At 34.9% G+C, this 23,124-nt stretch overlaps 1 protein-coding gene across 2 annotated transcripts in view; it reads right to left on the reverse strand.

The window, feature by feature from the left end:
* Nucleotides 1-23,124, reverse strand: part of PTPRR (protein tyrosine phosphatase receptor type R) — a 154,937-nt gene that overhangs the window by 59,544 nt on the left and 72,269 nt on the right. For both annotated transcript variants that reach the window (XM_017509305.2, XM_017509304.2), the window contains exons 6-7: nt 7,221-7,407; nt 4,380-4,464 (exon numbers count right to left, since the gene is read on the reverse strand). In XM_017509305.2, coding sequence (XP_017364794.1) covers nt 4,380-4,464; nt 7,221-7,407 — 272 coding nt within the window. The remainder of the gene's footprint in view (nt 1-4,379; nt 4,465-7,220; nt 7,408-23,124) is intronic.

Genomic DNA, 23,124 nt, shown 5'->3' on the forward strand with positions numbered 1-23,124 from the left:
GTCAAGGGAAAAAGCAATTAGATGAGAGAAAACTGTGTCACTGCTAGTGATGGGCAAAAGCGTGGGTGAGAGGAATGAGAAAGTTTTCTTAGATGAATTCAAGATATATCCATATTCATCTTTGATGGATTTAAGAGTTGATCTTGGCAACGCAGGATGGTGACTATATGGATACTTGCCTTTTAAAAACCACATGAAAAATTTGAGAGAAAATTGGACAGGGAATGGTGGCTCATGCCTGTAATCCCAGCACTTTAGGAGGCTAAGGTGGGAGGATCACTTGAGCTCAGGACTTTGAGACCAGCCTAAGCAATGCAGAGTGAGACTTCATCTCTACTAAAAATAACAGAAAATTAGCTGGGTGTGGTTGTGTGCATCTGTAGTCCCAGCTATTTGGGAGGCTGGGAGGATCACTTTATCTCAGGAGATTGAGACTGCAATGAGCCATGATCATACCACTACTCTCTGATTATACTCCAGTCTAGATGACAGAGAGAAAAGAAAAGAAAAGAAAAGAAAAGAAAAGAAAAGAAAAGAAAAAAAGAATGAAAATGGGGCTCTTGAGTACTTTGCTTTTAGAACTGTAAACTTCTCTACACATAGATGGGACCCCTACTTCCTGGAATTGGTTCTGAGATGAGGAATGGATTCACCTTCGATTAGGTAGGGAGGGAAAGAGAAACCAACACTGGCCCAGGGCTTACTATCAGTTGGAACTTTGATAGGCATTTTATGCACACTATCATTTAATTTTCTCAAGAGCCTTGTAGGAGAGTATTGTTACCACTATTTTTGGGAATAAAGGATGGCACAGGGAGATTAAATATCCTGCCAAGAATTGTAAATGTTTTTGTTGGGTTAGGAAATCAAATCTAATTCCAGTATCTTGCTTTAGCTATATAACTTGTTGCTTTAATGAGTGGTTCACTTACTTGCATATCTACTCTGTGCTAGGCACTGTATATAATAAAAAAGGAAACATAATTTAAGTAGAAAACATTATTAGACATTAAAATTTTAAATATAAAATGATGGCCTGAGTAAATAGCATTGTACCTATATTATCTTATATTTGTATAAATACATTGACTGCATGAAAGTAATATGCACAAAATTCATTATTATGGCGAAGCACTATTCACAATAACAAAGACATGGAAACAACCTAGATGTCCAACAGTGGATTGGATAAAGCAAATGTGGTACATATACACCATGGAACACTATGCAGTTATGAAAAAAACGTAGTCATGGATGCAACATGGATGCAGCTAGAGGTCATGCTTTCAAGCAAATTAACACAGGAACAGAAAAACAAATATTGCATGTCCTCACTGATAAGTGAGAGCTAAATCCTGGATACACATAAAGATGAAAACAATAGACACTGGGGACTCCAAAAAAAGGGAAAGGGAGAAGGGCTGAGAATCTCCTCATTGGGTACTATGTTCACTGTCTGGGTGTCGAGGGATCAGAAAAAACCAAACAGCAGCATCATGCAATCTACCCTTGTAACAAACCTGCACATGTACCCCCTGAATCTAAAATAAAAATGAGAAATTTAAACTTGTTATTACAGTATATTTTGTTGTGTGCTAATAATTTCCTATTGATGTATGATTTTTTCTACCACTTTTGTTATTTAGTATGTAGACACATTTTATCACTCATATTTACATTGCAAAATAATTTGATGTAAACTTGACTAGCATTTTAATCTGAGCCAAGATAACATTGTCCTTAGAGAAATGGCTATAATTTGTAATTATAAATCAATTTATTTATGATTGATTCTTGGCTATCCATATCTGTTGCAAGGCATTCTCAGAATTGCATAATGTTGCTATTATTATATACAAGCCGTCAAACTTTTAGAACTAAGAATAGTTTAGTATAGGTTAAAACTATAAAAACAATCATAATGTTTAACATCTTGATCATTTAATAATCATCATTTTATGTAATATTTCAAGTCTACCTCATATTACAGTCTAAAATCATAAATAACATCTTTGCGTATTCATTCCAGGCTTTTTGGATACTTCCACCCAACAGCATAACTTTTCTAAGCTATATATCCTAAACTATATTTTGTGCAACGGGGGTGGTGGGTGGGGCATTTAGGCTGCAGATATTTTCAACAGAAAATCCATCATTTGCAACATCAGCTGTCAGCACAGGTGCCTGCATCCAGCGGTCCACCTAGTTCTGTGAACGGAAAAGCTGACACAGGACTACGAAGCAGTTGTCTGATACCATTGGGCAAGAAATGGAGAAGGCTGAACTTTGAAATAATCCTAATAATTTCCAAATCCTTCCAAAGTTAGATGATGATTTGGATATATATAATTGTAATGGATGTATATTCCCTTATTACTTATGTTTGGTATATTTTAGATGAAAATTTTAAGAGACTGAGTGAGAGAGAGACAGACAGAGAGACAGACAGACAGACAGACACTACTAACACTCAGCATTTTTATCCCCTTAGGCCAAGTGTAGTCATAAACTAACTTTCAACAGTGACTCTGCCTTAGGTAAATAGATTTAACTATATAGACCAGTTAAAAGTATGTTATAGTTTAACAATGTATTTCCAATTCCACCAGAAGTGGAAGGCCAAAGACAATATTAACAGTAATTCTTTAATTAGTTTATTTCATTATAGCACTGTTACTATGGATATAAAGAATTTGATGTCTTATGAGTGAATTAATGAACTAAATTATCAAGATTACTACTTCAATATCAAAACTTAAAAAGTCTTTGTGGCTCCATCTTTCCTGAGCTTTGTTGTGAGATGTTTATGGATTTTGCCAAAACTCCAGCTACATCTGTTTGTTTAGTCATAGGAAATATTACTTCCTCTTCAATTTTTTTTGCCTAATTTCTCTAGGTAGAATTAATTACTCAGTCCTCTCTGAACTCCTATACTGCTTGGGCAGTATCTGTACTCTGTCCTATGCACTGAGCATCATTACCATTTATATGACTCTCCTTTCTAGTTTGTGACCTCCTTGATTTTATAGACTGTTTCTTATTTCTTACTGGTCAGTGGCATTCAGGTCATTGCTTGACATTAATAATTTCATGGAGCTCAATTTAGTTTCACATATAGTAGTCATTCTCAAAGTGGATCCTGGTTTCATCTGTATCGGAATCACCTAGGTGTTTGCTAAAAAGTAGTTTTCTGGGCTCAACAGCACATCTACTTAAACAAAATCCCTGGGGTTGGGCAGAAGACTAACAAGGACTCTAGGTCATTGTTATGCACAGTGACTTTTTTTGGTAATAGTTTTATTGAGAAATAATTCACATTCCACAGAATCCTCCCATTTCGTGTGCCATCACAACTTCTTTTTAAACTTTCAGAGTTGTGCAACAATCACTGTAAACCAATTTTATAACATTTCAATTAACCCCAAAATAAATACCAGGTCATTCAACAGTCATTCCCCATATCCCCTAATGCTAAGCAACCACTAAGATATTTTCTGTCTCTATAGATCTGCCTATCTGGACATTTCATATAAACGGACTATAAAATATGAGGTCTTTTGTGTCTGGCTTCTTTCACTTAGCATAACGTTTTCAAAGTTCATTCAAGGTTCATCAGTACCTCGTTCCTTTTTATTGATTCTATTGTGTAACTATACCACATTTTATCTATCCATTTCTCAGTTGATGGTTGCCACTCTTTGACTATTATGAATAATGCTGTTATAAATATTTTTGTAACATTTTTGTGTGAACACGTTTCATTTCTTTTGGGTAATATTTTCCTAGAATTAGAGTGTCCAGGTCCACATAGCAACTCAGTTTTGAGTCAATGTTTGTACATGGAGTGAGGCTGAGTCTCCAACTTCATTTTTTTGCATGTGGATATCCAGTTGTTTCTGTTCTATTTGTTGAAAAGACTCCCTTTTCCCAATGAATTGTTTGACCCGTTGACTAAAATCAGGTAGCCATAACGTGTGGCACAACAAAATTTTAAAACATGTGTCTATTGGAATTGTGACCTGGACATTATAACAAGAGTAAAAAAGTAAAATCATTAAGCTCAGATAACATTAATGATTATTCATATTGACATGTGTTTGTAATTCCAAATTTGGTGTAAATGTGGGTGTTGTAAGAATTGGAAATGCTGAGGTAAGGGTGAACAGGAAGACTTGCGCTTTGCAAGGCAAATTATTATTATTATTTATGCTTTAACTTCTCGGATACAAATGCAGAATGTGCAGGTTTGTTACATAAGTATACATGTGCCATGGTGGTTTGCTGCTCCCATCAATCCATCATCTACCTTAGGTATTATCTTAATGCTATCCCTCCCCTTTCCCCCCATACAATGCAAATTATTGCATCAAGAAGCTTACTTGGCAAAATGGTCTTATAGCGATTTTTACTTCCATGACGCGGAATATCAATTTCTTTGGGATCCACAAAGTTCATTGGTATTTCCTGCAAAAATAAATGGTATCAAATTAGTGTATCTAATACTGCCACAAAGAAAATCTTCACAGCAGGCCATCTGATCCAGAGTTCTAATGGACTTCAAAGCCACTTAAAAACAACAGACCTACCACCTCTGGTGGACCAACACCCTTCCTTTCCTAAACATATCAGCTGCATCCGGACAACCTGACTTCTAAGAAATAGTTCTGTGTGTTAGAAAATATTGCTTAATATGTAGTCAGTAAGGAGACATATAACACTGGTTAGATTTTAAGAATCCTGTTGTGACATAGTTGCTAGAATGATTAGACAGATGCTAAAAAGTGAATTTTTGAAAAAACAATGTATTCAAATATGTTCTACTCTTTATGTAAGTTCAGTACCAAAATTTTACCATAATAAATTATCTTTTCACACTAATAGTGGCTCTTTTAGGATTACTAAAACCTCTTTCCCAAAATGGTAAACATAAAGGGCTTTTTTGTTAACTCAGGTGATGATGACATATATATTTTTTTAATTGAACTGTTCTATTTGTAGTTGTAAATGGAATGTTTCAGTGAAGGGCATTTAAACACTGTTTCTCCCACTTAAGATTAATATTCTTATTCTGTCAGAGTATACATTATGTGCCTCAAGTGGCTGGACAGGGGACAATAGGAACAGAGTTGGCTGTATGTAAGCACATTAAATCTAAAAAGCTGAGCATCAGCAGCTAACCAGGACAAAGAAAGCAACAAGCCAAAGTTTACAGAAGGGTCCAAACAAACATTTGTTTAAGGATTTGATTATACAAAACAGTATTTTCTCTAACTTTGATAAAATTAATGTGAAACAAAACTTTTATTTAATGACTGATAAATATTAAATCTTTGATCACATAAAATAATATTTTTACTACTTAAACTTTCTCCAGTGGAAAATTTAACAGTCTAATATTCATTGAAATGGAAGAAATTGTCATTAATTCAAATTATTCTAGCTTTCAGCTAATCTGAAAATTTGAGAAAAGCTGGACTATGCTATGAATTTGAGACTTCGCCTACAGAGAGGAACAGCTTTTTGCTTATTAACTTATTTTTAGAGATGGGATCTCACTCTGTCACCCAGGTCAGTGTGCAGTGGCACAATCATAGCTTACTGTAACCTCAAACTCCTGGGCTCGAGTGATCCTCCCATCTCAGCTTTCTGAGTAGCTGGGATTACAAGGCACAAGCTACCACACCTGGCCCCAGCTTACTTTTAAAATATTTTTTCCATGCTTGCATTATGTTAGCTATCCATGATATTTATCCCTATTCTCTGCTCCAACTAAATGTTTTAACTTCTTAGTTCCAAGTTATCAAACTAAGCATAACTCTTGAATATTCAATGGAAAACACATGTTCATGTTTGGTCATCTGAAGCATGTCAGTGTCTTTGGGCAAAGCCACAAAGGTAATATCTGTATTTCTCCCCTTCTTCCTTCTCATCTCCTGTTTCTGACACACACTGACAATGTGTCACCTTCCAGCATTCTCTTTCTGCTGGGTACTCCTTCTTGGCCTTCAATTTCCTTTCAGGGAAGCAGGCTATGATAAGGGCTTATTTCATAAGCAAAGAGCTGTCTGCAGTTCTAGAAAAAAAAGCACTACTAGCTGTGTGACCACTGACTTGTTCTTTCATTCTTACAGGTCTCATTTTCCTCACATGTAAAATATGATACACCACAAAGTCCGAGTTTTAAAACTCCATGTTTGTATTTTACTTTGGACACTTAACAACAGCTGGTGGGGCTAATAGTAGATCCAACCTATTGTTGAATCTTTCACCGTTAGGGTGGCTGCAAATACCTAAACTGACCCTAGAATATTCAATTTATTGTACTCAACCAATATGGCTTAAGATGTGCAACTGATTTAAGATGCAAGGTGATTTATAAAGTGAATTATTTCCCTTGGGCGACAATTCAACCTAAGAAGATTTAATCTGACTTCATGTTCTCTGAGTAGATATGTTATCTTGCTTTAAACTTTCACCAGCAACACTGGTATGTCTAAAAATGAATTCACTATTCTTTTTAGCCCACACTTGGTCTTCCGCTTGTGTTCCTTATTTCGTTAAAGGGCACCATATGCACTCTGTCGGCCAAGCCAAAAACAATCCCTGACTTTTCCATTACTTTTGGCTGCCTCATTCAATTAATCCCACTTCTTGTAGATTCCTACAGATTCTCTCTATTTTCTCTTTTACGGTATTAGTGTAGGCCACCACCGCAGTTCCACAGGATTAATGCTAGAGCCTCTCAACTGCTCCCTTTTAGTGCCTACTTTACCGCAAATAGAATGATCTTTCTAAAACACAGATAAAGTTCAAGTTCCTAAATATGTATTAAGGCTTGGGTTTCTTTTCTACTTCTGAGGCTCAACTTTTGCCACTTCCCACCTTGATTTTAACGTCCCAGTTAAACCAAACAGTTTAATTCCCCAGACAGTGACAGCAAGACTATTCTTTGTCCTGGAATGCCCCTTCTCCGCCCAGCTCCCTTATACCACTTCTTTGCCTGGCCAATTCCTGCAGATTCTGCCTTAATTTAGCTCTTACATTCCAGTTTGAATACTTGTCAATAGTGGATGAGACTGAGAGTGAATCTAAAACCATTTCACTTTGCCATTTGTTTATTGCAGGCTGCTTAAGGATAGAACAGTGTCATTTCCATATGTCTCTAGCGCCCTGTGTATCAAAATACCTACTGAAGGGCGAATAGTAAGTAGAAGGCTCACCATGAATTCACTTTGAAGTAAATGTGAACTTGCCACGACGTCCCTCAGCTGTGACCTTGTGAGAATTCGGCTGGCTGACTGCAGGTACTCCATTGCTACCTTCTCCCGTGGGGTTGGTATAGCCACAAAGGGTTCGATGTTCCCCAAGCTACTCATGTCCAATGTAAGAGACACGTTGGACCCTCGTCTACATTGGAGAAGAATGTTATGTTTAAACACCACATAATTCCCTTTATTGCTTTTCTTTCTGCACATGCACACAATTCAGTGAGAACTTTTACAGAATTAACAACCAACTACATTTTCTCTTTTTGCACCATGGCTAGGCATAGCAACTACTCATAGCTCCTTTACAGGAAAATAACAATTTTGTTGTTGGAAAGAACTCTAAATTGAGAAAAAATGCTGTAATTTATTAGTACATATACTTATTACAGAAATCATAGATTGGCTAATAATATTAAGCGAAAAATTTAGGAAAAGTAAAAAAAAAAAATTTAGGAAAAGCTATATATTCTGAGTGAATTCCTAGAAGTTGCCTTCTGGGGCCGGGTGTGATAGTTCATGCCTGCAATCCCAGCAATTTGGGAGGCAAAGGTGGGTGAATTGCCAGAGCTCAGGAGTTCAAGACCAGCCTGGGAAACATGGTGAAACTCCCTAGAGACAAAACATACAAAAGTAGCTGGATGTGGTGACCCACACTTGTAGTCTCAGCTACTAGGGAGGCTGAGGTGAGAGAACCACTTGAGCCTGGGAGGTTGATGCTGCTGTGAGCCGTGATGGTGCCACTACATTCCAGCCTGGGCAGCAGAGGGAGACTATGTCTCTTAAATAAATAAATGAAACAATAGATAAAAATACAAAAAAAAAAAAAGATGGCTTCCGTATCCTCTATTTATGTGTGTATATATGCACGCATATGTGAATTGACATGCAAATTCATTTAATTTTGTGGCAAATGTATAAGGGGCCATAGAAATCACAGTCCCGGAGGAGGTGCAGCAGCCGAAAAAAAAAAAAAAAAAAAAAGAAATCACAGTCCCTTAAAATTAGTTACAATTTTAAGGTTACAAGGCAAGGTGATGCTCTTACAACTTATACAGACCCTGAATCCTGAGCAGAAAGTAGGAATGCCCTTTATAAGTAATATTAGTTGTGTGGAACCCGGGGTAACTATAAAACAGCTGTGAGAGACTGAGGATTGAAGTCAGAGAAGGTGTTCACAAGAACTGTTACATTTAAAGGGGCTGTAGGTGTGTGTCAGATCAAATATGGTGTCAAGAAAGTGGAGACCAGGGAACAACAGGCCAAAATGAATGAGAGTAAAGATAGTAACAGTAGATGCTAGACTCAGCAAATTATTCCCCCTGGTATTTTAATACTTACTCTGGAATGCAACATTAAGAAATATTACAGTGGCCTGGGCTTAATTTCAAACAGTGGAAATTTATTAGAATACACATCAACAACGATAAAATTCATTAAGGAAAATCTGTCAGGTTTTGTTCTCTAACGAATCTGCCTCAGATTACATTCTATAATTTGATATTTAATGCCACGTTTGTTGATTTCTAAATGGTCTGTAATTGGGAATTTAATTTCTACTTTAATTTGATGGATATCTGTGTGTTTGGACATTTATTTTCCTTATAATTTCCAGTTATAGCTCATGGAAATTAGAGAATGGCTGGCCTTTTAATGGTTGAACTTCTTGATTTTTTTTTTTTTGAGATAAACACTGTAACAACATTTTCTAAATATTTCACAGATATTTTGCTGGCAACTAGTTTGAGTATGTGTGTATGTTTATAAGTGTCTATCTGCACTTATTATACTTGTATATTTTATTCAAGATATTACTGTATTCCAATCTATTATTTATTTCCTTTTTCTCTTCTAGATTTGTCAAAGCCTAAGATATGTATGTGAGTCTTCCTCAATAACCATATTTGTTATTTTTCATTCTAACAGTTTTTACCTTGTACATTGCAGCCACTGTGTTATTTGAAGGGATTTGTAGTCATATCCTCACTGTAAATTTTATCAATATTACTTTCTTTCCTGTTAATTTGATATTTGCCCTAACACCTGGCTTTAAAAAATGAATACTGATATCCCTACATATTTTGGGGAGGCATGTTCCTGAAAACTTTTTCTCATCCTATTATTAACTCTTTTGGATCACTGGGTTAGGGATTAGGGAACAGCATTTATTCTAGATGCTCATAAAATATTGCCCACCTAATAGAAGCATATTTTTTCCGACTCCACTTTTTCTTTTTTGGTTTTTGGTGGTGGTTAACAGGCCTCCTGTGCTTCTGAGTAGAGGGCAAATAGTTGAAGAACAGCAAAGAATGGTTCCACTCATGGACCAAGAATTTTAATCTATTTTTAGTGGGAAAGTAGTTTTTAAAGTTTTTAAAGTCACTTCTGGATTTCAAGTTGATAGACAATTCTTCCTGATTCTGATAATAGTTTGACTATTGGTCCCAATATTTAGGGCATTTGTGAGAATTCAGCTTTTGCAGGCTTTATAGATATTTTAGTATGAAGGCGGGAGAGGCTGCTTAAGGGATTGCTAATCACATGCCGTATAAAAATCACCATGCCGTTTGGTCAATTTTCAGCCTCAAGGGACAAAAGCGTCTATACCCTGTCAATGGAGTGATGCCCGTGCTATAGATGGTGAGGTCTCTTCCATCTAGAGTGGTCAGAGCAGATTCATGGGGTAGAAGTCATTTAAGCTGAGCTTTGAAAGCAAGTGTTCAATAGGTAAGTTCTTGGTAGGGAGATAAAGAACCTGGTAGGAAAATAGAGTAGGAGAATAAGTTGATACAACTTTGAGAAACAGCATAGAAGCAGTCTGAGCTAGGGTTCTCTTGTATAAAAATGTACTTTGGAATTGGGGGGCAGGACTATGTAACAGAGACGAGAGAGAAGCTACAGTCATAGACACTATAAGGCTACAAAAAGCCTGAAAAAAGCCCAGGTATGGTGGCTCACACCTGTAATCCCAGTACTTTGGGAGACTGAGGCAGGAGGATCACTTGAGGCCAGGAGTTTGAGACTGGCTGGGGCAACATAGCAAGACCCTGTCTCTACAAAAAATAAAATGTAGGTGTTGTGGTGCATGCTTGTAGTCCCAGCTATTTGGGAAGATGAGGTGAGAAGGTTGCTTGAGCCCAGGAGTTCTAGACTACAGTGAGTTAAGATTGCACCACTGCTGTACTGCAGCCTAAGTGATAGAGTGAGGCCCCATGTTGAAAAAAAAAAGCCAGAAAAAAGAGGATCCAGAACATCATCAGGTTGTATAGACTTCTGTTTTGACTTCCCACAGCATACACTGCCTTAACCTGGGAGTTTAGAAGCCTTTGAGATCCATGTCTAAGGTCTATTTGATTTAATGAGTTAATTTCTAAGGATTCTGTGGTAAGCAGAGAGCCATGGAAGCATTTTCATGCCAGCTGATTTGGTAAGGAAGGATGACTTTTGTCTTGCATGGGAAGAAAGAAGGAAAACTATTTACTAAATATCTATTATTTGTCAAACACTGCTCTAAGCACTTTCGCATGATGTTTTGCTATTCATAGCAGCATTCTGAGGTATTATTTGCCCCCACTTTACAGGTGGAGAAATAAGGAATTTAAGAAAACAACAGTGAGGTGAAGATTTGATTCAGGTTAGAATACAAAGCACAAGCTCTTTCTACTTTCCTACCCAAGTGCAAGGGTATGGTGGGCAGATTATGTGAGACTCTATGTGGCCCACATGGGATTGGGAGTCAGCTGTGGAGAGAAGGTCAAGATTACTGAAGTGTAATGTGGGGGCAGATCAAATTTTCAGGGTACAAATTTGATCTTTACCGTCATATATATCTGAGCTCAAAATTTGCCTTTCCATGTCCTTGTGGTGGACCTTTGGTCAGACTCTTTAGCCTCATTGCATCTCAGTTTTCTCCTCCTTTGTAAGATGAATGATTAAATGTACCTATTTCCAAGAGTTATGACAAGGGTTGATCAGATAATGTAAGTAAACTGCTAATAAAAAGTGATGTTTGGCTATTATCAAATCTGAGGGTAATAATGAACCAAGTCCTACTTAACTATTACCTTTCGATTCTCTAAGGAATCTATTTTAGGAGGTCATAACCAAAGTGCAAAAATGGTTTTTACTGAAATTAATGTTTTGAAATCAATGGATAAAATCTACACATTTGATGTCTACACTAAGGCAATTTCTACACTAAAGAAAAAATACACCCTTCTTGGTAACCTGTTTATCTTAAAGTTTCCTTTTATTATAGCAAATCCATTTCCCCTGAATTCTAAACAATTTCAGAGCACTTCACTTCAGCACTTCAGACCATGTCTCCAAGCTCAGTTATGGAGTTAAACTTGCACAGGCTGTTAATTTTACCGAGAGCATTTTCCACAAAACAGCCCTTATCATGGCAAGACTCTTCTATTGAGGCTATGAAATACTGTACTAGGACGTCATTGACTCGGAAAAAATCTCTGCTTTTGTAAATTCTTATTTTCAAGGAACAAACAATATTTAGGTTAATTGAAATGCAGTGGAAATAGGAAATATAATCAGTAGAATCAACTTAAAAATGTTAAAATATTTGGAGATTTTTTAGTCATGTCTTGTGTTTGGGGATAAGAGATTAAATAAATGACCATTTATATATTACAGTGTTATTTTTTCATTATAAAAGTAATGCATGATCATTGTAGAAAATTTGTAAAATTTAGAAATTTTAAAAAAGAAATTTAAATTCATTTATACTAGCATTTAAATCGACTCAGTTTTGCTATTTTATAGACAGTAATGATAGTGGCTTATTGTTTTAATTTTTATTTCTTTGGTTAGAGATGAGGATAAATACATTTTCATATGACTATTGTTTAGAGGTTCTTATCTTTTATTCATGCTCTTTCCTAATTTTTATATTGTGACATTAATACATTTGTTACATGTTATGACATATATAAGTAATACTAATTATTTTTCAGATGTATATTTCTGTTGCAAATATACAATTTGGTACCTTAAAACACTGAAGATTTAAAAAAATTTATGTTCAATTTAATATAATAATCTTTTCCACTGTAGTTTTTTGCACTGCTTTAATACATAAGAATTCTCCTCCTGAAAGTTCAATTTTTTAAAGGCTAATCTATTAATCTATTTATAATTTATTTTGGAATATGGTAAAGAAAGAATCACCTAGGTTTTTTACCCTAAAAATAGGTTATCAGCATTCTATTTGGTAATTTACCAAATACTGTATTGAACAATCTAGAGAAGGAATGTGCTTTTAAAAATAGGAATGTTAGGTTTTTAATTAGTTTTCACTGAATAATGACCCGGAGGAGAAAATCGCATTTTTTGAACTTAGAGGATATGGATTTTTTTTCCACAGCATCCATAAGCTAAAATGGTAAGAAGTGAAGACAGAATTATAAAGACATTTCAAAACAAGATAAACATATAAAGTTAAGGGAAAATTCTAATTAAGACATACAAAAAAAAATCTACAGAATTTAGAAAAAGAATTGAAATAAATAAAAGGAGAACTATGCCTTTAATAAAAAAGGAACATGGAAAGTAAGAACACAAACTCTGCTGAAAGCTTTACTTTTGTCTTGGAACTGTGTGCAAACTGTTCAGCCCTTTTAATGCCTCACGATTGCTGTTGGAAAAACGGGAACATAAGAAAAAGCTTTATCAAGCTCCTGTTGTAGCACCAATTATTATTTATGCCAAAAAATAAATAAGAGGGAGGAAATTCAAAAGATACCAATGCAAACAATTGAAGGAAAAAGCAAATTCTTAGGGAAAGGTAAAAGGAATGCAATAAACAACATGTTAATTGTAATCAAGTAAAAAGGAAAATATGTATAAATATTATGGGCCAGGGAGACACGTCCATTCAGCAAGAGAATATAAACAACTTTGGGTAAAAGTTGTTCAATTTTAATGACATCAGTGTCTAATGACTTAGAGGTAGGAAGAAAACATAGCTAAAAATATAGCAACATTACAACTGAGTGTTGGAAAAACTCAGAAGCCAGGCATTTATTTTCCCGGTAGTTGTGGAACATAATGTTAGATTTTAGAATCTGGATTTAGGCAGAAAAGGTTAAAAATTTCGAGTATCATGTCTACAAGCGCTAATTCTCAGTCATGCTACTTTTTTTTTTTTTTTTGGCTGTATTTCGGCCACTGAGAACAGTGAGACTTGAAGCAGTATACCTCATTTAGCACCCAATAAAGAATGGAAATGGAATTTAGAGAACAAAATAAAACAAATGATAATTTTTTCTTGTAGTCCCGGAAGATGTAGTTCTGAAACTATTGGATGATGAAATTAAGTTTCAGTGGGAAATGGTGGCAGCTGCTTATCTTGAAGTACTTGAAATGAGAACGGAAAAATATGGATTTTAAAGATTATAAGAAGAATTAGTACGGAATGAAAGCAAACAGATTTGACCTCTGAGAGCTTTTTTTTTGGTTTTGTAAAAGCATACGTAATTTATCTAGATCTGTCTTCATTAGTGTAAACATCAAATCTTATGTGGTGAGAAGCAAGAACTTTAATGCTGATGTTCTCTTCAGATCTGAAAATGTGGTCCTGAATCCTTTAGTCCAACTATTCATCCTTGTGTGTTACAGTGGCCATGAATCTGACAACCTTGGCTTGATCATAAAAAGTGACCTTAAACCCTCTCACCCCCAACTTAATTTTCTTATTTCCTTTTGCACATTCTAATTTTCCACATATTTAGTTTTCTAGAATAACACTACTTAAAAAGAAAAAAAAAAGTTTTTGCTCATTTGAATAATGAAGGAGACACAAGCATTTAAATGAAGAGATGGAATTCCTTTGAGTGGCATCTACAGTTCTTTGCAAGTCCCAATTCTATGACTTTTAAGTTTCAAGGTTAATAGCATTTAATAATAGTATGCTGTTCCCATCTTTTTATCTTCTAATAAATTATGTATAGTACCAACCATCTTTCTGGATCACTTGAAAGATGCCAGGATAAAACAGAAATAAACACGGAACTCTAGGAAAGTTAAATTGTGACATAAATACAGTGTTACCAATTTCAAGAAGCTGAAATAAAAGAATAAGTATTGTGACCATCCATAATAAAATTCCCCAAAGGAAATCCTGAAGGGAAGAAATAATAATAAATATAAAAGATGCCAGGCATGAACCCAGGAAGATGATAAACGAATTTCACCCTAAAGTAAAAAGAAAATCTTTTAACACAGAGGATATTTTTAGTGTGGGAAACAATTCATTTTCCTACCTGCCAGGACCTACTTCACTAGGTAGAATGTTGCTATGCCTTTTGACTGAATCTATAAAAGTTTTGAATTCATAAAATGATGTCTGATCTTTTATATGTGTATAGAAAAAGGCAAAATTTACTACACCCTTATTTTACAATTTAAAAAAATCAAAATAATCATTAAAAAAACCCACATATATTGAACTTGTTACATTAATTGACCTTGGAAAATGAGTTTAATCATTGTTTTGTACTTCACTTAACCAACTTGGATCTTAAACTGCATAATCTGCAAATGGGAATAATAATAAAACTGACAAAGTTGACTCACACCATAAAAGATAAAGAAGCAAGAATATATGAATATTTCCAGCCTAATATCTGGGACACAATAAACATGTGAATTATTATCACAATTAAAAATAATATGGTGATTTTCCTTTACTCTGTATTTATATGGCTATGTGGGAGCTACATGAGTATATGCCAATAAACGTTTGAGGGAAGTAAGGTTGAGAAAATTGGTTAGTGATTAAGAATTAGCAGCAGTGCTATGCAGGCAAAAATCAATGGTCATCTATGTTGGAACTATTTTTTATACTTCAAGTCCTTAACATTTACACCTAATGTCTTTAAAATTAACAGTGTTTTCCTGATCCAAAAATAGTGCATGTTAACTAGACGAAAACTAAAAATAGAAATTTTACAAATTTCATAATATTTAGAGTAACTGCTAAGAATATTTTGTGTTTGTCCTTCAAGTCCTTATATGTATGACAAAAATCTAGATTTTTATTCAATATATTCTTTTATGATTTGCTTTTAAAAAAAAGGAAATTAGTCTAGAACCATTGCATATGATTTACTTTTAAAAAACTATATCATGATTGTCTTTCATGTCCTCAAGTTTAAACACTGTTTTCAAACATTTGATAGTATTTCATTATTGACATGTATGATAGTTACTTAACCAATTCCTTATTTTTGGACACTTAAGTGTTTTTCAATTTTTCACCATTATAAACAAAACTGCAATGAACATTCTTGTACTTCAATGTTTGTGGATTTCCCTAATTATTTTTCAGTCAAGAATTCTTAAGAACTAACTCAAATTTTTTGAGTTTGGAGAAGTCAGTGGGCACACGCAATGTGGAAGAGGCATGAAGGCAGACTTTAGGAACTTGCTGATATTGATGTAGCTCAAACCCCCTTCATTGTTGGTTCTGACCTTTGCAGTTGTTCCTTAGCAAGCCTTCCTAACTCTAAAATCTCCTAGTTCAATATATTTTTTCCATATCTCACTGGAGTGATGTCTGAACACTGTAAATATGATAAAACCTGTAAGTTTCTCCCCTTTTGACATAAGATGCTTTCTAATCTATCTACTGTGTGTTTCTCCAGCCTCATCTCCTGTCACGTTCTTATCTGGACCTGTGTCCCAGGCAGACAATCTGCCTGCAGCTCTGTTCTCTATGCCTCAAATGAGCTTGCTCCAACACTTTCAGGTTCAATCCTCCAAATGCCTGGGGCTCTTTCCTCTGAGACTTCTTAGCAATTTTCCCAATATGTCTCTGANATATCATATTCACTAGAAATGATTTGCAGTCAAGTGTGAACACACTAAGGGAAAAGACTTTGAGTTCTCCTGTTGTACCCAGTCCTGAACACATGAAAATGAACACTTGATGTCTGTATGGGTGAACAGTAGCAAATTAATTGGTTAGAGGAATGCTAGATGTAATTACTATGCTTTGATCACTTTCCCAATCCTCCTGAAAATACAGAAACTGGGGAGGCCATGTTAAACAGGAGTTTGAAAATTTGGAGTGGAGAAGCCAAGCTTATGTAGGTAAATGTTATGGTTGTGATTCAGTTTGAGTCTTATTTAAGCATTAATAAAGTCTGAGTATTAACATCCTAAAGCCCTATGTTAATTTTATTCAGAAAAAGAAAGAAAATGTATTGCTTTGTTTTGTAACCAAGGATGATTAATTTTTACTCTTTTTTTTTTTTTTTTTTTTTTTTTTTTTTTTTTTTTTTTTTTTTGCATTTGGTATTGTTTTGACTGTCACTCATGGTGAGGAGGCTGTTTTCCTTTCAACAAAATAACAAAATGATGGTAGTTCTATTTTTAGTTCCCAGGTTAATTTTTCCTAGTTCATATAATCAGTTAAGAAAAAGATGATGTTAAAAAGACATTAACAAGTCTCAATAAGCCATTCCTTGTGAAATAAAAAGTCTTTTTTGAATTTCAGCTGATTTAAATACAAATACAGACACACACAAACACACACACACACACACACACAGAGCATTTTCTGAATAGCACAATACAATGAATAACTCCTTATCTCTTCATGCAATCAACTACCAAACAACCCTTTTAATCTTGACCATTACTAATAAATTGAATATATTCATTCATTTTTAAGAGCAGAAATGACACCTGTGATTGTAATAATCTATAAAGTTCAGCTAAAATGGAGATCATCAAAAAAATATACAACATTCTTTTACGAAAGAAGCACTCAAATTGGGAGTACAAAGGAACCTTTTCACTCTGATAAAGGGCATGAACAACTCACCCCAAAACTAACATCATACTTAATGGTGAAAGACTCAGAGCTTTCTACCTAAGATCAGGCAAAAGACAAAGATGTCTGTTCTTACCATGTCTATTCCATATTGTGCCTGAGGCTCTAGCCAGGTTAATTAGATAAGAAAATGAAACCAAATCAATCCATGGTGGAAAGAAAGTAAAGCTATCTTTAGTTGAGGTGACATGATGTTATATATAGAAAATCCTAAGGAATCCACAAAAAGTATATTAGAAGTAATAATCAAGTTCCACAAGGTTGCATGATACAGTATTAATATAAGAAATCAAGTGTATTTCTATACAGTAGCAATGAATATGAAATTAAGAAAATAAAGTTATGAAAATTAAATTTAAAAAATCTCAAAGAAATGGTTAAATTCTTGGACACATATACCCTCCCAAGACTTAACCAGGAAGAAACTGAATACCTGAGCAGACTAGTAATAAGTAGCTCTAAAATTGGGGCAGTAATAGGCAGCCTTCCAAGCAAGAAAACCTTAGGACCAGGCGTATTCACAGCTAAATTCTACCAGATGTATAAAGATAAGTTTGTACCAATTCTACTAAAACTATCTTAAAAAATTTAGGAGGGACTCCTCCCTAATTCATTCTATGTGCCTGCATTGTCCTGATACCAAAACCTGGCAGAGATACAATAAAAAAAGAAAACTTAAGGCCAGTATCCCTGATGAACATCAATGCAATAATCCTCCATAAAATACTGGCAAACAAAATCCAGCAGCACATCACAAAGCTTGTCCACCATTATCAAGTAGGCTTTATCCCGAGAGGAAAGGTTGGTTCAACATATACAATCAACAAATGTAATTTATCACATAAACAGAATTAAAGATGAAACCACATGGCTATCTCAACAGATACAGAAAAGAGTAAAATTCAACATCCATTCATGTTAATAAAACTCATAATAAACTAGGTACTAAAGGAGCATACCTCAAAATAGTAAGGGCCATATATGACACACTCACAGACAATATCATACTGAATGGGCAAAAGCTGGAGGCATTCCCCTTGAAAACCAGCACAAGACAAGAATGCCCTTCTTACCACTTGTACTCAACGTAGTACTGAATGTCCTGGCCAGGGAAATTAGGCAAGAGGAAGAAATAAAGGACATCCAAATAGGTAAAGAGGAAGTAAACTATCCCTGCTTGCAGATGACATGATCCTATATCTAGAAAACCTATAGTCTCAGCCCAGAAGCTTCTTAAGCTAATAAACAACTTCAGCAAAGTCTCAGGATACAAAATCATGTGCAATGTGCAATAATTGCTAGCATTCTTGTACACCAACAAGAGTCAAGCCAAGAGGCAAATCAGGATTGAACTCCCACTCACAAGTGCCACAAAAAGAATAAAATACCTAGGAATACAGCTAACTAGGAAGGTGAAAGACCTCTACAAGAACTGCAAAACACTGCTCAAATAAATCAGAGATGATACAAACAAATGGAAAAACATTTCATGCTCAAGTGTAGGAAAAATCAATATTGTTAAAATGGCCATACTACACAAAACAATGTATAGATTCAATGATGGCACTTAACATTAATTAAGCTAAGTTTGTAAGAAATGGCTTACTTGAATTATCTCACTTAATTGTTACAACAATTTTTGAGAAACATTATTCACAGAACTAGAAAAACTATTTTAAAATTCATATGGAACCAAAAAGGAGCCCGAATAGCCAAGATAATCCTAAGCAAAAAGAACAAAGCTGGAGCCATGATGCTACCTGATATCAAACCATACTTCAGGGCTATAGTAACCAAAACAGCATGGTACTGGGACAGAAACAGACACAGAGACCAATGGAACAGAATAGAGATATCAGAAATAAGCCTGCATGCCTACAACCATCTGATCTTCAACAAACCTGACAAAAACAAGCAACGAGAAAGGATTCCCTATTCAGTAAATGGTGCTGGGAGAACTGGCCAGCCATTAGCAGAAGATTACAACTAGACCCCTTCCTTACATCATATACAAAAGTTAACTCAAGATGGCTTAAAGACTTAAATGGAAAAATCCAAACTATAAAAACCTTGGAAGAAAATCTAGGCAATATCATTCAAGCCATAGGCATGGGCATAGGCATTTCATAATGAAGATGTCAAAAATGATTTAAACGAAGGCAAAAATTAACAAATCAGATTTAAATTAAACTAAAGAGCTCTGCATAGCAAAATAAACAATCAACAAAGTATAACAGATAATCTACAGAATGGGGGAAAATTTTTTTGCCAACTTTGCAAATGACAAAGGTCTAATATCCAGCATCTATAAGGAACTTAAGGAAAAAATCATTAAAAACTGAGCAAAGGACATGAACAGACATGTCCCCTAAAGAAGATAAACATGCAGTCAACAATCATATGAAAAAAAAAATCTCAACATCACTCATCATTCAAGAAATGCAAATCAAACCACAATGAGATGCCCTCTCAAATCAGTTAGAATGGCTACTATTAAAGAGTGAAAAAATAACAGATGCTGGTGAGGTTGTGGAGGAAAAGGAATGTTATACACTGCTGGTAGGAGTGTAAATTAATTCAACCATTGTGAAAGACAGTGTGACAATTCCTCAAAGTCCTAAAGACAGAAATATTTGACCCAGCAATACGGTTACTGGGTATATACACCCCAAAATATAAACTGCTCTATTACGAAGACACATTCATACATATGTTCATTGCAGCACTATTCACAACAGCAAAGACATGCAATCGACCTAAATGCCCATTAGTGATGGACTGGATAAAGAAAATGGGCTACATATATACCATGTAATACCATGCAGCCATAAAAAAGAGTGAGATCATGTCCTTTGCAGGATCATGGATGGGACTGGAGGCCATTAGTCTTAGCAAACTAACACAGAAACAGAAAACCAAATACTGTATATTCTTGCTTTTAAGTGGGTGCTAAATGATGAAAACACATGGATATGTAGAGGAGAAGTACACACACTGGTGGAGAGTGGGAGGAGGAAGAGGATCAGGAGAAATAACTAAGGGGTAGTAGGATTAATACCTGGGTGATGAAAAAATGTGCACAACGAACCACCATGACCCAAGTTTACCTATGTAACAAACCTTCACATGTACCCCTGAACTTAACATAAAAGTTAACAAAGAGCCTTTTACTTTCATTCCAAATCCTTAAATTTGTTTTTAGTCATTGGAAAGAAACATTTACAAAGTCAAATATTCACAAAGAAAATTTTTGCATTTATGTCAAGGATTATATATTTTTAAAGTACCCTTTAATATGTATCTGAAAGATTCTAGATTCCATCTCAGGCATTTTATATGTAAAGCAGGTATCTTAAGTCATTAACCAGGGCACATCAAGGTCTGCCTTTACCTAAAATGAACTCTCAATCAAAATTATGAAAATCTACTCTCTCCAGGGTTTCTCCAAATGTTTACCTAAGAATAGTAATTTATTTAAATATACATCCCTATGTTTGTTCAGTGTTCATTTAAAAGTGTACCACCTACCATGTAATCGTGGGCTTTGGTCAGTTACATACTTTGCAAATAAACCAGGATGACCTTTGCTCTCTACAAGTCACTGGCTTTTCACCTTGGAATTTCAGAGTAGGGAGTAGCTTCCTTTTGGCCAGTGGACAGTCAGTGACTTTGCTGGGTCACTCTGTGGCCGCAGATTGTATTTAGAGTATCATTAGTCTTCAGGTGGAAGGAAGGAAGGCGCCAATTACCTGGAAGGGCTATATTAGCATTAAATGAAGAGAATGCACTTGATTTGATCACTGTGATCAGATTCTTGCCAGTATAAATACACAATTGTATTATCAGTGATGCCTAGTACATGGATGAATAGCTAAATATAAATTACTGAACATAGTTGCCAATAGTTAAAATAAACCTCTCCCCATAAGTAATCAGCATTTGTTGATTTGATGCCATTCATAATAATTCATTTTTTTTTCCTCGGTCTTTTCTCATCTAGTGTCAGAAAAATAATTGCAAGATAACCCTGAAAATCAAATAGCCATTCACCCAAGTGCAGATATCAGGCATACCAGACAAAGTAAAGTTTTTATTTTTGATACTGTGTTTTATTATCTCTATTATGTTCAAGGGGCAGATGGACTGGTAAAAAATAAGTATTTTTGGAATGGAAAATATACACATTTTAAAAAGTGAACTGGAATTTGTCATGTAAAGGACGCTTTTGTGCTTGCTATAAGAAATAATATCCCTTTGCTTTTCCGGAAATAAAAATCAAACAAAATGAAAAAATGCCCAGAAGCAATTCCCAACCAATTTTATATAACATTAATGAGTAACATTTATGATAGAAAACTAAAGTTATATATACTCCCTCCTCTTTTTTAACAAGATATAACTTCCGTACAATAAAATTCACATTTCCAAAGTGTACAATTCAGTGGTTTTCGTTATAGTCACTTAATTGTATAAGCATCACCACAATCAGTTTTAAAACATTTTCCTCACCCGCCCTAAAACAATTCTCCCTGCTCACTAGCAGTTACTCTGTATTTCTCTCTCTCCCGGGCTCTAGAAACCACTAACGTACTTGCTGTGTCTATAGATTTACCTGTTTTGGACATACCATATCAATGGAATAATGCAACAGAGAGCCTCTTGTGTCTTATCTGGTTTCTTTTACTTAGCATAATGTTTTCATAGTTCATTCATGTTGTAGCATCTATCAGTACTACATTCCTTTTCATGGCAAAATATACTCCATTGTATGGATACACCCACATTTTGTGTATTCATTCATCAGTTGATGGACATTTGGGATGTTTCCACTTTTGGCCAGTATGAATTATTTCGCCATGAATATTTGTGTTTAAGTTTCATGTGAACATATGTTTTCATTTCTTTTGGGTATACACCTTGAAATGGAATTTCTGGATTATATGGTAACTATGTTTAACTTTTTGAGAAACAACCAAATTATTTTCCAAAGTGGCTGTACCATTTTACATTTCTACCTGCAATGTTTGAGGGTTGCAATGTCTCCGCATTCTTGCTAATACTTGCTGTTGTCCTTTATTTATTTATTTTTTTGATAATAGCCATCCTAGTAGGTGTGAAGTGGTATCTCATCGTGGCTTTGGCTATATTTCCCTAATGACTAACAATGTTGAGCATGTTTTCATTGGCTTACTGGACATTTGTGTTTATTTTATGGATAAATGCCTAATGAAATCCTTGGCTCATTTTAAAATTTGGCTTGTCTTTTTATCTTGTGTTGTAAAATGCTGTACATATTCTGGACACTAGGCCTTTATCACATACATGACTTCCCATTCTATGAATTGTCTGTTTACTTTTTGACAGTATTTGTGATAATTTTATATGTCAAGTTGACTGGACCATGGGTTGCCTGGGTATTTGGTCTTTAAGCGTGGGTGTTTCTCTGAGTGTGTTTTAGATGAGAGTAACATTTACATTGGAAGACTGAGTGAAGCAGAGCAAACCTCATAATGTGGTAGGGTCTTATCCAATCAGTTATGGAGACAGAGCATAGATTAAAAGTGAAGCTTTGGCACTACTTCGTTATTCTGAAGCAGAAACCCGAAGGTATCTCTGTGGTCTTCATGACTGTACCTGCCTACATTATTATTCAAATGATGTGGTTACTGTTCTAGTCCCACTTCATTTTATATTGAGTATACATATCTATGCTATAAATATCTAGTAATTCAAGGAAAATACCTTGTTTTAATTTTTTAAATGTTAATGATAAAATTAAGACCCACTTATACTAAAGTTTTCAAATAATGCTGAATGAAGCAAATAAAAAAGAAAGGCCTCTTCCCCTTGTTTTTCCTGCCTCCTGATTTTCTGGCGCTGCTTCTCACAGCTCACCACAATTTGGGTTAGGCAACCTTCTTTCAATTGCCTATGCATTTACAAAGACAAATATAAATCGGATCACAAAATTTCATATAGTTCTGCAACTTTTTTTTTTTTTTTTTT

This window comes from Cebus imitator, unplaced genomic scaffold (assembly GCF_001604975.1).
Source record: "Cebus imitator isolate Cc_AM_T3 unplaced genomic scaffold, Cebus_imitator-1.0 Scaffold414, whole genome shotgun sequence".
NCBI lineage: Eukaryota > Metazoa > Chordata > Mammalia > Primates > Cebidae > Cebus > Cebus imitator.